The 17,277-nt window shown below is 34.0% G+C and overlaps 2 protein-coding genes across 2 annotated transcripts; one reads left to right on the top strand and one right to left on the bottom strand.

Annotated features, from left to right (window-relative positions):
- Positions 1-4,267, top strand: LOC101891462 (ER membrane protein complex subunit 2). Its single transcript, XM_005182021.4, has 5 exons — positions 1-170; positions 391-799; positions 863-1,019; positions 3,306-3,401; positions 3,465-4,267. The coding sequence occupies exons 1-5, from the start codon at positions 137-139 to the stop codon at positions 3,648-3,650; spliced, it is 882 nt and encodes a 293-aa protein (XP_005182078.1). The 5' UTR covers positions 1-136; the 3' UTR covers positions 3,651-4,267.
- Positions 4,268-4,645: 378 nt separating this feature from the next.
- LOC101891284 (leucine-rich melanocyte differentiation-associated protein) lies at positions 4,646-9,948 on the bottom strand. Its single transcript, XM_005182020.4, has 3 exons — positions 9,094-9,948; positions 5,655-6,104; positions 4,646-5,589 (listed from the first exon to the last, which is right to left on the bottom strand). Exons 1-3 carry the CDS (start codon positions 9,132-9,134, stop codon positions 5,151-5,153), a joined length of 930 nt encoding a protein of 309 aa, XP_005182077.1. The 5' UTR covers positions 9,135-9,948; the 3' UTR covers positions 4,646-5,150.
- Between the last annotated feature and the right edge of the window lie 7,329 nt (positions 9,949-17,277).

The raw sequence follows: 17,277 nt of genomic DNA, 5'->3' as shown, positions 1-17,277 counted from the left end.
CCGCTGAAAAAAATCCGTTCGCTACGTTGTCTGTTTCTTCATTGAATGTTTTGAGGTTTGGTTTTCAAAGAAAATATTCACATTTTATTCTGAAAATTAATGAAACTTTGCTGCTGTGTTGATTCTGTTTAATAAAATGGCTTTGAACTACGAGGAAATGAGCTGGAGAGGTAAGAAAATAAGCATAATATCTTACCATCAACAAGAACTCAAAGAACCCTTACATTCATATTTTCCACCCTCCCTTAATCCCCCTATGAAACTTTGAAACACTTGTAACGATGCAACGTCATTGTACACTACATAAAAATAAATTAATCGGCGGCCGGATATAAAATATGTTTTGTTTAATATATTACACATGACCTACTTGCAATTGGTCTATTACAGATGTGCGCGACCACTTCCGTAAATGGAGGGAAGATAATGAACGACGCAGTGATGATGTTATTCAGCTATGGGAAGCTATACTAGAGGACAAAGTATCGAAAACTGGCAACGAAAGACACTTGATTCTGGAACAAGTTATTGTGGCTGCATTAGATACGTCCCGTTTTGACATTGCCGGCAGATGCATAAAAGAATTGAGCCAAGAATTCCCTGGAAGTATGCGTGTAATGAAATTCAAAGCAATGCGACTTGAAGCTATGGAACGTTATAGCGAAGCTATTGATGTTTTAGATGCTATAATTGCCAAAGATGAAACCAATGCTGCTCCCCGAAAGCGTAAAATTGCCATACTAAAAGCCAAAGGACGTCGTACTGATGCCATCAAAGAACTTAACGAATATCTTAAAAAGTAAGTAAAGTGTAGATATACTTGCGTTTGCAAATTTTAATGTATTTTTTTGGGTAATTTTAGATTTATGTCTGATCAAGAAGCCTGGCATGAACTATGTAATTTATATATGGCTGAGGGTGATTATGCCAAAGCTGCCTTTTGTATGGAAGAAGTTCTCTTGCACAACCCACACAGTCATTTAATACATCAAAGGCTAGCCGAAATTCGTTATACTATGGTGAGTTGCATAAGACAATGAGGTAGTATTTGGAATACTACCGTTAGGTATTATTTGGAAAAAGATTTTAAAGACTCCACGATGCATACTTCGAAGACATGAACGGAGAATCGTGATAAGATAAAATTATATTTACTTAAGTTACTATGAAGTTTTAATTTTATAATTCCTCTCATAAATCTGTTCTAGGGTATTCTAATTTTTATATTCCATTCGTAAAATGCCTTACAGATTCTCAAGAATCTCATGTCGACTTCACGCGTCCCTTTAATAAGGGACATGTCAGTAGACGGCATTTTAAAGTTTTGCTCATACTCACAATTCCATTTTTCTGAATCCAAATTTTATATTACATTGAATTCAAATTATTCTAATTGGAAATTCTATACACTCTTACATAATTTTTACCAAATTTGTGATTTTTCTTTTTAATTTTTTACTAAATTTGTGGAATTTTCAAATCGATTAAAAAGTAATTTTTTGTTTGTAGTGGTACCATGATATGTTCCCTATAGTTAGCATACCCATGGTTCAATAAGAATGGTTGCTCAACTTCAAAGAAAGTAGAATTCTGTGCTGGAGTCTTATCGTGTCAAATAGACTTTTAAATTTGCAACAGTTGGTTGTGTTTATTTTTTTTTAACAAAATTCTTATATTGGGGAAAACCAGCGAAACAAGAATGGAATGTTGGGGCTATTCCACTAGATATAATCTAAAATAGTAGGAAAATTTTATCCAAAACCGTACAATGTGTTGGCTATTAACGTCATTTGCATTTTTTGCAACCGAATTTGAAATAATTTCAAATTAGTGTATTTTTTTTTTTTTTTTTCAAAACAAAATAGAATAAGGGCCCCAAAACAAAAAAAATGTATTTAAGGGGTAGCTTTGTTCTACCTTCTGTAATTGTGGCATGAGCATACCGATTTTTTGTGAGGAATCATGGTATAATTATTACAGGTAGCAGCAAGTCCCAGCTGATTTTACTTTATAGTAATACTAGTGTCAAGCTCAATATGACGTTTTGTGATTTAATTTCATTTCTTGATATACAATAGGTATACCATTTTTAAATATAAAATACCATTTTTAAATATAAAATTTCTCTGCAGGGCAATGTGATCATTTTTTTCCGCGGTTAAAAAGGACATTAAGCAACATATTCGTATATTTCATGTTTCCTAAAATTGCTTTTTCCACGATTTTCTAGCGATTGCTAGAAGTGTTGAGAGATTAGGACATACAACTAACAACTGTACTTTCAGGGGAATGGTATGAAAGCATTCAAACTAAGTAATTGAGGAACTATTCTTCTGCATTTTAAATTTAATAATCCAAATTCCAAAAATATATATTTTTGAAATTAAAATAATTTATTGAAAACTAATTATTTTGTTTACATTTTTGGACATATAACTCTGACACTTGTATTACGTACAAAAACAAATTTGTATGTGTTTGTTGTTACGATTGTTTTACAACAACACTTGCTGTTACCTGTATTTTTCTACCATGGTGAGGAATAAATAATATATTTGATAAAAATATTTTTAAGGAGTAAAACTGAGTTGGTGTTGTAAGTGTACATTATAATCTATATAACATAGACAATTAAACATATGAATGTTTCTTAAGTTGTTAAACCCTATTGGCGGCAGGTCTGCCATACTCACTTTAAAATTTGAAGAGATTTCAGTTTTAAAATGTGTCAATAGTGGAACAGCATTCCAAAATCAAATCTCATTACAACTGACTAGCAATTCCAGAATGCATGTTTTCTTGCTTTCTAAAGGAAAATACCTTATTTGTGTATTCCAGAAGACAACATTAGACTCGTTTTAGCGTAAATTTTTTACTATATCTTAAATTTGACCAATTATATAATTAAAATATCCTCGTCAATTATAGACAATTAAAATATATCCTAATACGATTCCACAATTTGAATCGGGTTTCGTCATATACCTGTAGTGGGATTCTCTAACTATTCTGCCGTTAACGATAAATATCACTAACTGCCATACACAAACTTTTCAGGTAAATTATCGAAATAAAAATTAAATTTTAGTAGTCCTTTAAAACTAATTTACAAAAAAATAGTTAATTTTTGAAACTATAATAATTTTTTCCTTTTATCGCACTACCAATAATCTTGTCTGAAGGGTTCTTTTGGCAGTTCCTTAATACTATTAAAAGATCTATTGCACTATTTTTTTGGGAATATGCTTTGTAAACGTCCATATAATAAAATTTTCTCAACCAATTCATTTTTTTATTTCTTCCAGGGAGGTGCTGATAATATTGATATAGCAAGAACCTATTATTCACAGGCATTGAAGCTTAACCCTAATAATCTGAGAGCCCTCTATGGTATTTATTTGGTAAGTCAGATTTGAAAATATTCTTTTAAAAGCCTTCTAATAAATTGTGTGTAATCTTTTCAGTGTTGCAGTAGCATAGCAAACTCGAGAGCTCTGGGTTCAAAACGTAAAGAAGCCTACAAAATGGCTCAATGGGCTTTGGATCAGGCAAATAAATTAACATCATCGGTGTCAAAAATAGAAAATAACGATAAATTGATTGCTTCGCTAGAGAGTGCGTTTGGTCATTTGGAAATCAAATCCTATTGACCAGACCGATGACAAACACCAAGAGCATTTATTTATAAAAGCCTTTTATGTCAATGAATGTCCCCCACATAACGTTAGACAACAACAACATCAGCAACAGTAGTCAGTTTCGATGTTCTTTGACATTACATTTCACACATTCACATACACAAAATACGTACGCGTAAAAGTCTATAGTATAGTTTAGATGAAAACAATGACTACAAATCACCAAACGTTAAGACCTATATAAAAACATTTGAACAAAAATAAAAATAATACATACGAGACGATTAACAAACAAGTTTTACGGTAAAATTGTTATAAAATAATTAGCAATATTGAATTCTTATAATATTGGTTCAGTAGTTAAATTTTTCCCTTAAAAAACATTTATTTTGTTTTCGTTTAATGGTAAGGTATGGCTGGGTTTCATCTTCTATCTTCAATTTTGGTTTATTTATTATTCCATATGGAAAAATCTACCAGAGATAAGAAGAACAAAAATGACTGATATTGGGTCACTGTGTTTATAAATGATTATTATTATTTGTATTAGACAGCTTGTATTTCGTATATTATGATATGGAAATAACAACAACAAATATAAAGAAAATTTTATTATTTAAATCCAGAAATTGTTTGTTTTTATTTTCAACCTTGCACACGTCGGAAAGTGACCATTCTTTTAATCGAATACTAGAACACACACAATGGAATAAAAACAAATATATTGATTGTTTTGTGGAAACAATGTTGAAATTATACTTGGTTAAAAGTGTTCTTGGTAGGAGGCATAAAGTTTTAACCTTAAGATCAAAACAATAAGAAAATATTAAACTTTATATAATGGTATAGGACAGAAATGTTTGAGTTTCATTTATATTAGTCAAACATTTTTAAAAAGGACTCCGTTTATAATCACTCTGTAAATTGCAAATTCATATAGGTCAACTACTTACCTGACCATCGTTTTTAACATACCGAAAGCATTAGAGTAAATCAATTATTTCAAATATTGTATATATGTGTTTATATTTGTTCAGTTGCAATTATTTCGAACATATTATTGCTTTGATGATTTTCATATAATTAATCCTATTTGTAGAACCAATAGTTTATTATCAACCATTATTTTAAGCAACATACAAGTATTTACAATAACAATGGACTTAAGCTAAGTAATAATAGCAATAATAATGATGGCAGTTTATTTTAATAATCATAATAAAATGGTTAGCAAGCAGAATGGAAGAATTACTAACGATAAGAATGGGTGAAGTGTTAAAAACAAACAAACAAAACAAATAGAAATATTATAAAAAAACCTACGATGAAGACATAAATCAACTTTTCATTTGTAACTTGCAGTCTAGTTACTAGGTATCAAACTAGATTCGTATACTTCGTTGTTGTCCATCATGCACAACATGATAACCGCAACAATTTTATATTTTTGTGTTTGTGCTGGGAGCCATTGGTCACTAATCTATGTGGAAAATTTTCCTCTGAACTTCAAGTTCAGTTGGTTGAAGAACTTGGGTATGATTTCTTGCGGCGATTTATTCTGAAGAGATCCTTGAAACTTAATGAAGGCGATATTTTACGATTATCTCGACTGTGGGACGATGAACCATTTCCTCTTGAACTTGCTGGCGAGGGTGACGAATTAATATGGCCACCATTTGTTATGCTGTGATTTGTAGACGAGAGACTGGCTCTTGAAATCCCATCAAGGTATTCCAGATTGGGAAGCATTTGTAGAATATATTCTCTATAATCGGTTATCATTCCGGCAGGTAGGATTAAAGGGTCCATTGTGTATATATTTAGGGAACAGTAATTGAATGGTTCTTTTGTGCCTGGATTTCCCATGATCGATAAATATTCCAAGGCGGGACATTGTGAGCGTATACGCTGTATCCAATCCACAATATTTTTAATATCACAGTTATTGATCCTGTCAAACAAAAAGCAACATTCATTATCAACATTATATGCATTGATATCCATCCCCACACTCACCATAGTATTTTCAAATTAGGCAAAAACGGCAGCGAATTCACTTCCAAATTGGTATTTCGATCCAATATCAGCGTATGCAAATCTTCAAAAAATGTCAGAAATGATAAATTCTGAAAGTTATTATAGCTTAAATCTAAAAATTTAGTTTGCATTGCAAATTTCTCAGCAATACGTCTGGGTATGGTGCGTAAATTTTCATAGGCCAACGATATTCGTCCATTTTCTTCAAGGATATTGTCACCCAAGGAATCTTCACTGCTATAACTACCATTGGAGATGTTACCGCTAACAGAGTAAACATTGTTGGTTGATATCATTTTCTGGCAGTTGTCCAAGTAAATTGTGCTCGGGTATTCGGGTAGCTCGCATACGACGTCGTTGTAGTCTTCGCTTGGCAGACTTTCGTATGATTTAAAATTGACGCAGTTCTTTAATATTTCGTACAAATTACTAAAAATAAAAAGAAACGTTAATAATTTGATAAGTTATTGAAACGATTTATGAGGTCTATCTTATGATTGAAATGAGATAAACGTGTGTAAGAAGAAAGTAATATATTATTTTCGCCAAAGATGACAAAGGGATTCTGGAAATTGTTGCACATACTTTATGACTGGTTTGAAAGGGCAATTACATGGAATACTCCAAATGAGGTCATGGTATTTTCGTAGAAAGCCGTAAACATCTTTTGTTTGTTAGCGAAGTGAGATCATGATGATAAGAAGTATGCGATATCGGCAGAGACAAATCTATCGAACTACAACAATTGAGTCGGCTAGGTCAAGTGAAGCGAACGAATAACGATGACACCAATATAAATGGTATACAAATATGAGCCTCTTAGGTTGTGAGGAAGGGCAAGACTATCTATTATTGGAGAAAAAAGGTAAAGATTGAAGCGATGAAAATCTATTTCTAGTTCGGCTTATAACTTATGTACTGTATTTTTACGGTGAGCTTACGATCCAGTAATTTTGCTGTCATATGTGTTAAATTTCGGAGGCACTAGAAAATAGCTTTGCAGTTGTTTAAGATGAGTCCTTCGTTTGGTATTTCGCCCATGTACATTGCACTTTTAATAAACTCCATCACAACTGGTATGGAGATAATATTATGTACTTCATTCTCATTGACTTCATCAACTCTGTATAAAAACGGTCCACATTTTTGTATAGCTCTTATGCAACAGTAACTCCCGAATTCGGGTATTGAAGGATTGATAATATTTTCCAAGGGAATTAACGGTAATTTTAACTGAGGACGTCAACTCCTAAAAAAGTTTTTAGAATCCGTCGAATCGTTTTGTCATAGCCTTCATATAACGGTACTGCCCGATTTAAGGAATTTTGAAGGTTTAGACTCTGGAATGGATATGTTGGTCTTCATTCGTACGGAAAAATTTTAATCGGATTACGTTTTGGGATAGGTTTATTTTATGAGGAATTTAGATATCGGAGCTGGAGGATGTCGACGTTTAAGCTGGCCGAACTGAAGAGTTATGTGATGAAGAGTTTGTGAAATGTTTAATCCATTAAGTGAATGCATTGTTTCTCCGCTCTATATTTCAATTACTAAGAATATAAGACAAATTGAGATATACGATGAACACCATGCGTCTTAGCTATGAGCTACCTTGTGTTATTAAACTTATTTTTTGGTAGGAAATTAAACATTTCAAAGTCAAAGGTTTTATGGTCCTTCTTTTACTTTATACATCATAGGATTGGTGCTCCTAATGAACCAGTAACCGACATTTACTTTATTTAAAATCAAATAAATTAGCATTTTTTATCGAAATGTGAAAATAAACATATATTTGTTTCGTAGAAGTTGTCAGCTATTTTTGGGGTTTTGGTTGAGAAAAGATGAGTTATTCTATTAAAACTAACGTTTCGTCGGTGGGGTAGACATATAGGGTGAGATGAAAAAACTGCAACCAACTTCAGACTGCTGTCATTTCAAAGCCACTCGTCCGACAGCTGTTAAACTTATTCCAGAGACAGCTCATTATATTGCTTACAAGCGTACAAAAGCATTTTGGTGAGAATTTTACAAGGAAAAAAGTTATTCGTGATGGAATTCAAGCGTGATAGTGTGATTTCTTTATATTTGGTTGGAAAACCACAAGTGGCTATCGTTAGACCACTCCAGCATTTAAATAGGAATAAATCTTTTGTGTTTGTATCATCGCTCGTTGCAGTGATACTGGTAGTGTAGCCCAATGTCAAGGAAGTGGACGAAGAAAACAGCAACATCGGCAGAAATGGTTCGAAAAGTAAAGAAGCGACTTGATCGAAACCCGCGTCGCGATGGCTGAAAAATGGCTCGTGAGCTGAACATATCGCAATATTCGGCAAATGTTGAAAAATGAACTCGGGGAAAGCCATTGATATTCCAAAAAGTGCAAGAACTTACACCGCAACAGAAATAAAATAGACTGGAAAGAGCTAAAGAGTTGCTTCGCTTGACCGAAAATGGTGAACTGCCGAATTTGGTTTTCTCCGATGAGAAAACGTTCGTTGTACATCAGTTTGTAAACAACAACAAAATGATCGTGTTTACTTGCCAAAGAGGTCAGCTGAAAATGTGCACCTTCAGTTGGACACCAGAAGTCAAGCGTCGGTCATGGCGATGGTGTGAATAAATGCCGAATATTATAGCGAAAATATTCTGGGGAGTGTATTAAAGCCTTGGACACGCAAAATTGGCATTTTGGCCGCAGACCTTGGACATTCAAATAGGACTCAGCACCAACGCACTCAGCACGCGCCACCCTCGCTTCATTTCCAGCGCACAATGGCCACCAAAATCTCCGGATACCAATCAGTTGGACTATTGTGTCCTGAGTATTTTGGAAAGCAAGGTTGGCACTAAAAAATACCAAAATGACGATCACCCCTAGCAAGCCCTTCGCCGTGAATGGGCCAAAATACCGCAGAGCAACGTTCGGCCAGCGTGTGACGGTTTTACTGGTCATTTGAATGACCAATTCGATCAAATCTAAACTTATTCTAAAATTTGATGCTATTTCCGACATTTTTGCTTTCATTCAATCAAATTAAAAAAAATGTAAAAATTATGGCTTTTGACTTTGTTGCAGGTTTTTTATCTCGCCCTGTACTGCCAAGCCTTTACTGGGTCAAATTTGAATATGAATTATATCAGCTTTGATAAAAGTTGATACTTTTCCTTCCCGAAAAATAGGCGAGAACATCTTTGCATAAAATTCCCAGTATTTAACTACATTTCCACCTTAATCCAATGTAACAGTGTAATTTTATATTCGAATCACTTATTTTTATTTTATTTTTTTAAATGTTTCACTCGATTTACAATTCCTCTGAAGTATTTCCTCTACATGAAACCGATGTTAGACGTTATTTTAGAACTTAATGAAATTTAATAACACTTGTCTTCAATTGTATCACCTGTCACTTACCTATTTTCCTCAATATTATTTATCACATAGGTATCCGACATAATTTTATGATGAACGTGTTAAATGTATGAAAACAACAACGTCTTATGATTTTTGTCCAATATTAGCAGCACATCAGTTAATAATTGTTTTAGATTCTGTTGATCAAAACTTTAGGTTTGGGGAAAATACTTTTACGCACAATTCTTTTCTATTGCTGCAGGCACGGTGCTGATGTTGACGACGATGATGCGGCTGATGCTACAGCAGCATGCCTTCCTGAACTGACAATAATAATTGTTTACACAGCCAAGTAAAATGGAATTATGGAATAATAATAGCACAGAGAACGAACGGTCTTATCACAACAACAGCAACAATACTCTATGGAAGTTTTGTGTTATTTTTCTGTTTTTATTTTAATTAAAATAATGATTATTGTTTTTTGTTTTTGCTGTCAGTGCCGATATTATTTCTCGAGTCTAATCGACGAGAGAGTCAAAGCAAAGTCGTTGATCTGCACTTCAGGGAGGATGACAATTTCTAAAACAAAACGACGAGGACGGTTTTGATCCGGTGATCCGTTGCAGCCGATGTTGGGTGTTCAACTAAATCAAAAATGACAATTAACAAGTGAAACTTGTGGAAGAAGAAATGAGAGACTGTTTATTTGGTTGGTGGTTGGTGCACAGCATATTCACGTGTATGTGTGTAACAGTGTGTGGACAATGTGTACGGCTACGTGCGTGCTGGAGTGCATCATTATTGTAATTAATCTTTTAAAGTGGCGGCGGGTGCACTTTAGCACTTCAATACAACAACAATGTGATGCCCGAAGAAATATTGTATTCTTAAAGTCATTTATTTGTCGTGATCCTCTTATTTTTATTGACTTTTTCTTTTTTGGTGAGATATCCTCCACCGAGAGAATAAAAAGAGAATCTTGTCTTTTTGTTTTACAAAACGAAGTCTATTTGAAATCTGAGATCCAATAGGAAGGAGAAACACAACAGATTAACTGTTTTTCCCAGTCATTTAGGTAAGAGAGTAAGGCGAGGGTATTATCTTTCGGAATGAAATAATGATGTTGGTGATAACAAATGAATGTAAACATTTCAGGTACCTACATATTTAAAAATCTTAGACATTGTTTCCATCCGCACGTGTATATTAGGGTTTTACGAAAATATTAAAAAAAAACAATGTTTAAAAAAGGCATTACCAGGGTGTAATAAAAATTCATTATTCTAATGTGGTAAAGTAACTATTGCTCTACCTGTTGACGTTGGTACATATCTATCATACAAGGCTGGCATATGCGTGTTCTTTATGAAGTAAAACAAGTATCCTTTTATGCCCTTAATACCCATACTAAAAAATGAAGTACAGGTGGAAAATCGTAATGGCAAAATAAAGGAATATGCTTAAAGCTTTCAGCTCGTCTATTCTTTAATTCAAATAAGTAAAAATGGCATGGTCAAAAAATTAAAAATTGTGAAAGTAGTTGTTTTAACATCTCTAAGATTTTTTGAATGGGTAATATTTCAAGGCCTATATAGAACTCTTGTGTGGTTTGTAAGGATTTTTTTTTTCTAAACTTTATAACCACATAATTCAAATCAGACAATTCAAATGTGGACCTGTACCAAAAATTGTTTGTTCAGCGGATTTTTATCCAATTACACTTTAAAGTCCCAAATTACAGCCAATTTGTACAGAAATTATAGCCGAATCCTTTGAAATACTGAATATTGAATATTTGAATATGTTCCAGGGAGTGCTTATGTCCTGACTGTAATTCACTGACTGACTGACTTAATGATTCATCAACACCCAGACGAAACGGATGAAGCTAGAATCTTGGAATTTTGGGTGTGGGTCACTCTTGGTTCAAAAGGGTCAGATAAGACTGGATTTTTGGAAATTCGTACTAGAACGGTATGAAAATTACTGAATGGTTCTAAATAGAACTCTTAAATTTGGAATTAGGGTCACTAAGGGAGTGAGTGATGGATGTACCAAAGGGATTTTGGAAATTCGCATCATAAGTGTACGAGAAGTACTAAAATGTACTATATTTGGTAAAATTTCGTATTATGTGAACGGATAGAGCTAAAAACTTAAAATTTTGGAATGGAAATGAATGTTGAGGTGTAGGATCGAGGTGAGGAGGTAGGTAGTTTTGAAGGTATGTACTCATTAATATGAAAATTACTTAACGGTACTAAATTAAGTTCACTTTGAATTTGGAGGAACGGATGGAGCAGGATTTCTTAAATTTTAAATAAATTTTTACTGGTGGAGTCTAGGATTGGGGTATGGAGGTAATTTTAAAAATTTTGTACTTATTTGCAGGAACAGTACTAAATGGTACAATTTGTATTTGGGTGAACCGATAGAGCCGGAATCCTTTAATTTGAAAATAAGATTACTTTGCATTGTACGAATGGGTATGTGGGTAGTTTTGGCAACATGTACTTATGTATACTAAATGGTACTAAATGAAGTACAATTTACATTTTGGTCGAACTAATAAAGTTGGAATCCTGAAATTTGGAAATCAGATTACTATTGCACTGTCGGTCTGAGGTCTGCAGGAAGTTTTGGAAATTCGTACTTATGTGTACTAAATGGTACTTAATTTGTTAGAAAATAAGTTTTGGGCGATGCGGTAAAGTTGGAATCCTGAAATTTTAATATAAGATTTCTATTGGACTGTATGTGGTACTACATAGATATTAAAATTTGTACTTAAGTGTACTAAATGACACTAAAATAAGATTACTGTCGGAGTATAGGATTGGGATATGAATGTAGTTTTGGAAATTTGTACTTATATGTACTAAAATGAACTAAATTTGGTAAAATTTGGTACAATTTGGATTTAGGTGAACCGATGGAGCTGGAATCTTGAAATTAGGAAATAAATTTGCTGTTGGAGTGTGAGATTGGGTTATGTAGGAAGTTTTGGAAATTCGTATTTATCTGTATTTGTATTTAGGCGAACCGATAAGTATAGAATGCTAAACTTTGGAATTGGGATTACTGTGGGAGTGATATGTAGGTAGCTTTGGAAATTCTTACTAAATACTACATTTGAAAAAATTAGGATTTGGGCTGAAATTCTGATATTGGGAAATTCGATTTCTATTGGATTGTATGATGTCGGTTGTTATGGAAACGTGTACTTATGTGTATTAAAACTTGTACAAATTGAATTTGTGGTGAGCCGATAGGGCTTGAATTGTGAAATTTGGAAATAATATTTCTATGGGATTGTATGATTGAGGTATGGAGGTAGTTTGGGAAATTTAGGGTGTAGGATTGGGGTATGTAGGAAGTTTTGGAAATTCATTCTTATAAATTTGGTCCAATTTTGGTTTGTGTGAGCCGATAGGGCTTTAATCCTGTAATTTGGAATTAAGATTACTGTAGGAGAATAGATACCGCGGTTTAGAGGAACGTTTGGAAATTTGGAATTGAGATTTTACGAAAAATACTAAGTAATACAAATGTTGATATTAGTTGAAGGAACAGTGATTAACGTCTTAAAGATGATATTTATAAAAGTGTTGTTATCTGAGGTTGAGATTTGGAGGCGGGTTGGGAAATGCTTACTTTAGTTATTCGAAACTTAATTGAAAAAAATGGTATTGAGTGAAGGGATAGAGCTGACACCGATTACGATAACTTTTTGTATTTTGTTATTGGCATTATGGATAGAGTTGAAATTCTGAAATTTAAAATCGAGGTCACTGTTGGTTTGTAGAGTTTACATATAGAGACCTTGAAATAGTTTGGGACAGAAAAGTTGTGCAATGGTCCTCCTCTGTAAACTTTGAAATTTAAGATTTTTTTTTTGTGTAGAAGGTAAATATTTTCTTCTTTTTTGGTACAAAAGATAAAAATGTCTCCTTCGAATTTGGTGAAAATTGATTCAGAATTGGATATGCCTTCCATATGTTAGTTCCCACTTAAACCAAATTATAACTGTTCTAAAGCCAAAGGTTGATAGGTGGTATGATCTACTTCAAATGAATTCTCAATGGTTTGTCACTATAGATTAAGCATTAATTTCAATATTAGCAACATTCAGTCCAAGTAAGTTTGCTATATCCAATATATATTTTTATATATTTTTACATTGACCATAACCGAAAATCCGATAATGAGCTCTTCATTTGCTTTTGTCGACATATTAGTTGGCCCAGAAATGAGTTACATATTCAACTTGACTTTTCGAGCTTTTTCATCTCTGACGGATTAGGTTGAACCTTGCAGAAACAGTTTATCAAACATGAAAGAAACCCGCCAAATATGTCATTTTAAGCTGGAAATATTCATTCTGTTGGCGTTCAATATGTTTGGGGTTTGCGCCAAGGTATATTGATACTTTATGCCATAGTTCTACTAAACGTATCAGTACCTTTTCTATCCATTTCTTCACAAAACTTCTGAAACACACGAGCTTGTAAAGGCACAGTTTTTAAATCACAGGGTAACGTTCTTCTGACTTTTTTTTTTTAAGAAAAATCTAAATCGTATCTGGCATATAATTATAAACACAGGTCGCCGTTTTCGATATTCGATCTTTTCACGGTTTTAGTGACAGATTAGAAAACATTCCAATAATTATATTTTATTTTTTCAAATGTATTAATTCTAGAAGAATTATTCTCTGGGTGCCGAACCACACCTTTGTAAAAGGTACAAGAATTTGATAACATGCATGCAAAAAGTTATTATTACCCACACTTTGTACATACATAAGTGGACCTATATTGGGTAAATTTCAGATATTTCTGTTGACAAATATGTCGAAAAGTAACAACATATAAAATATTAATAGGTTTCGTTTTATGGATACAAAATGTGTGCCCCACAGTTTCGTTTCGTTCGGAAGATAGCCGAAAAATGGCTTGTGAGCTGAACATATCGCAATATTCCATTCGGCAAATATTGACAAATGAGTTCGGGGTAAAGCCATTGAAATTCCGAAAAGTGCAAGAACTTACACCGCAACAGAAAGAAAATAAACTCAAAAGAGCTAAAGAGTTACTTCGCTTGGCCGAAAGTGGTGATCTGCCGAATTTGGTTTTTTTTTTCCGATGAGAAAACATTCCTTGTCTAGCAGTTTGTAAACAAACAAAATGATCGTGTTTACTTGCCAAAGAGGTCAACTGAAAAAGTGCACCTTTGGTTGACCACCAGAACTCAAGCGCTGGCCATAACAGCCGATAGTCACTCTCCGCTCGTATTAATCAACCGTGGCATCAGAATAAATAACGAATATTATCGCGAAAACACTGGGGGGGGGGGTGTAATAACCCCTTGGGCAGGCAAACATTTTGGCATTTTGGCCGCAGACCTTGGACATTCCAACAGGACTCCGCACCATCGCATTCAGCACGCGCCACCCAAAATGAGATTCCTCGCTTCATTTCCAGCGCACAATGGCCACCAAAATCTCCGGATACCGATGCGTTGGACTATTGTGTTCGGAGTATTCTCTCCAGCCTAGACACCAACAGAGCCAAATTTCCAAATTTCAGAGTTTTATCTCTACCCCAACATGCAATACCAAATCTTGTATTTTTCGAAGAAGTATTATAGTACGCATTTTTCAAAACAATTTCAAACAGTGGCTTCAATATCAAATTTCACCTCTTTTACTTCACCCAATATCAAATTTAGTACTTTTCGTACAATTATAGCACACATTTCCAAAACCACTTCCATATCTCAATTCCAGTTACCAACAGAGACCTCAATATCAAATTTGAGGATTCGAGCCCTATGCCTCCACCCAATACAAAACTTAATACCATTTAGTTCTTTCCGTATAAACTTAGGAAGCGTTTCCAAGTCACCGCTTGATCTCAAACGCAGATACCATCAGTAACCTAAATACCAAATTTCAGATTCCACCTTCATATATCAAACTTACTTTCCATCTCTGATTCTCATACTAAATTTCAAATTTTTAGCTATATCCCTTCACATAATACCAAATGGTACAATTTTGGAAATTTAGTACCATTTTATAACTTTTCGTAACCTTAAAGTCTGAATTTGCAAAAACTCTTTGGTACATCTATCATGCACACCATTTGTGACTCTCATTCCAAATTTCATTCTAGCCATTTCGTTTGTAGAGTATAAAGTATTAAATTTCTACCCAGCCTTATCACACATCTACGCACCAAGACTTACTCTTGTGCAAAATTTCTAGTTGTAGCTTCAGCCGTTTCGTCTAGGAGTTGAATCTAGATCAGTCAGTTATTTCACTTCGTGAAATCGGAATCATGAATTTATAACCGGTTTTTTCCTGCTGGGAATTGAAGAAATTTTTGTGGTGGACATGTGATTTCAACAAGCAAAGCCGCGGCGGTTATCTGCACGACATCTTGTTCTATTCATAACATCATTATGCCTACTTTACGATAAATAAAGCTTTATTTTTTTTAATATCTGTGTTTTCTTCAAAATTAAAACAATTGCGATCTAGTTGGGACATCGTTTATATATATATATACAGGGTGATATGAAAAAACTGCCACCAACTTCAGACTGCTGTCATATCTAAGCCACTCGTCCGACAGCTGTTAGCATTTTGGTGAGAATTTTCCAGAAAAAAAGTTATTAGTGATGGAATTCAAGCGATGGAATTCTTTATATTTGGCTGGAAAACTACAAGTGGCTATCATTAGAGCACTCCAGCATTTAAATGTGAATAGATCTTCTGCGTATCATACCATCGATTGTTACCGTGATACTGGTAGCGTAGCCCGACATCAAGAAAGTGGACGGAAGAAAACAGCAACATCAGCAGAAATGGTTCGAAAAATAAAGAAGCGACTTGATCGTCGCAGTGGTCGAAAAATGGCTCGTGAGCTGAACATATCGCAATATTCCATTCGGCAAATATTGAAAAAATGAGCTTGGGGTAAAGTCATTGAAATTCCAAAAAATGCAAAAACTTACACCACAACAGAAAGAAAATGTGTCAGCTGAAAATGTGCACCTTTGGTTGACCACCAGAACTCAAACGCCGGCCATGGTGATGGTGTGGGCCGCTCGTATTAATCGACCGTGGAATATTATCGCGAAAATATTATGGATGGTGTATTAAAGTCTTGGGCACGCAAACATTTTGGCCGCAGACCTTGGACATTCCAACAGGACACAGAACCATCGCACTTAGCACGCGCCACCCAAGAATGGTTACAAAATGATGTTCCTCGCTTCATTTCCAGCTCACAATGTCCACCAAAATCTCCGGATACCAATCCGTTGGACTATTGTGTCTGGAGTATGTTGGAAAACAAGGTTGGCACTAAAAAATGCCTAAGTTTCGATCACCTCAAGCAAACGTTTGGCGGGAATGAAAATACCGCAGAGCAACATTCGGGCGGGGTGTGACGGTTTCATTGGCCGTTTGAAGGCCACAATTCGTAAAAAAGGTGACCAATTCGAACAAATCTAAAGTTATTTTAAAATTTGATGCTATTTCCGATTTTAAATTGGGTTGTAGGGATATAGGAGATTATGGAAATTTTTTCATGCACTGTTTTTGCAAATATAATGTCATTGTTGCATATTTAAGTATTGCTTACCATATTAAACTCTGCGAAAGATCGAAGAATTTCCTTATTACTTTGATCCGTTTCTTTCAGTAGAAAAATGACAGGTGATTTTCAGTGTTTAATTCATTAAACAATAACCTTGAAGTCGAACTGTTTCCGTATATAGATTGACTCCCCAACCCTGATACAGACTCTTTAAGTATTAACAAATTCAAATCGAAACAAATATTAATCTTTTAAACAATAATTACCTTTTGGAAGCAGGATTGTCTATATAATACGACTGAATAATACATAAGTGCAGAAAGGATGTGTGAATGGCCTATTGGAATTGTAAACAACAAAATAACAAAATCACAAGTACAATGGAATATATAAAATAAAGATTGCTGATGGCGAACGTCTCCGTCTATCATTGCGTTCAGTTCATTTATTGCACTGCAATTAATGCACTTTCTTATCAAGTTAAAACAAATAAACAATTTTATGATTTTCTTCTTGTTGTAAGTGTGTGCGACATCTAGCGCGTACTATTTATTTGTTTATTTACTCACCCATTTTATTATATTATTTATTTTTTTTTTGTCTATCTATTTGTATGTGAATAGATGTTGTTGAC

This window comes from Musca domestica, unplaced genomic scaffold (assembly GCF_030504385.1).
Source record: "Musca domestica strain aabys unplaced genomic scaffold, Musca_domestica.polishedcontigs.V.1.1 4, whole genome shotgun sequence".
Taxonomy (NCBI): domain Eukaryota; kingdom Metazoa; phylum Arthropoda; class Insecta; order Diptera; family Muscidae; genus Musca; species Musca domestica.
This window is presented reverse-complemented; position numbering and strand designations above follow the sequence as displayed.

What these genes read in the sequence shown, in the direction of transcription:
- LOC101891462 (XM_005182021.4), top strand. Translation starts at nt 137, where the DNA reads ATGGCTTTGAACTACGAGGAAATGAGCTGGAGAG. An exon ending in CCGAAATTCGTTATACTATG is followed by an intron (nt 1,020 to 3,305) that starts GTGAGTTGCATA and finishes TATTTCTTCCAG; the next exon opens with GGAGGTGCTGATAATATTGA. An exon ending in CCCTCTATGGTATTTATTTG is followed by an intron (nt 3,402 to 3,464) that starts GTAAGTCAGATT and finishes TAATCTTTTCAG; the next exon opens with TGTTGCAGTAGCATAGCAAA.
- LOC101891284 (XM_005182020.4), bottom strand. Translation starts at nt 9,134, where the DNA reads ATGTCGGATACCTATGTGATAAATAATATTGAGGAAAATAG. An exon ending in AATAATATTGAGGAAAATAG is followed by an intron (nt 6,105 to 9,093) that starts GTAAGTGACAGG and finishes TTTTATTTTTAG; the next exon opens with TAATTTGTACGAAATATTAA. An exon ending in CCTAATTTGAAAATACTATG is followed by an intron (nt 5,590 to 5,654) that starts GTGAGTGTGGGG and finishes TTTGTTTGACAG; the next exon opens with GATCAATAACTGTGATATTA.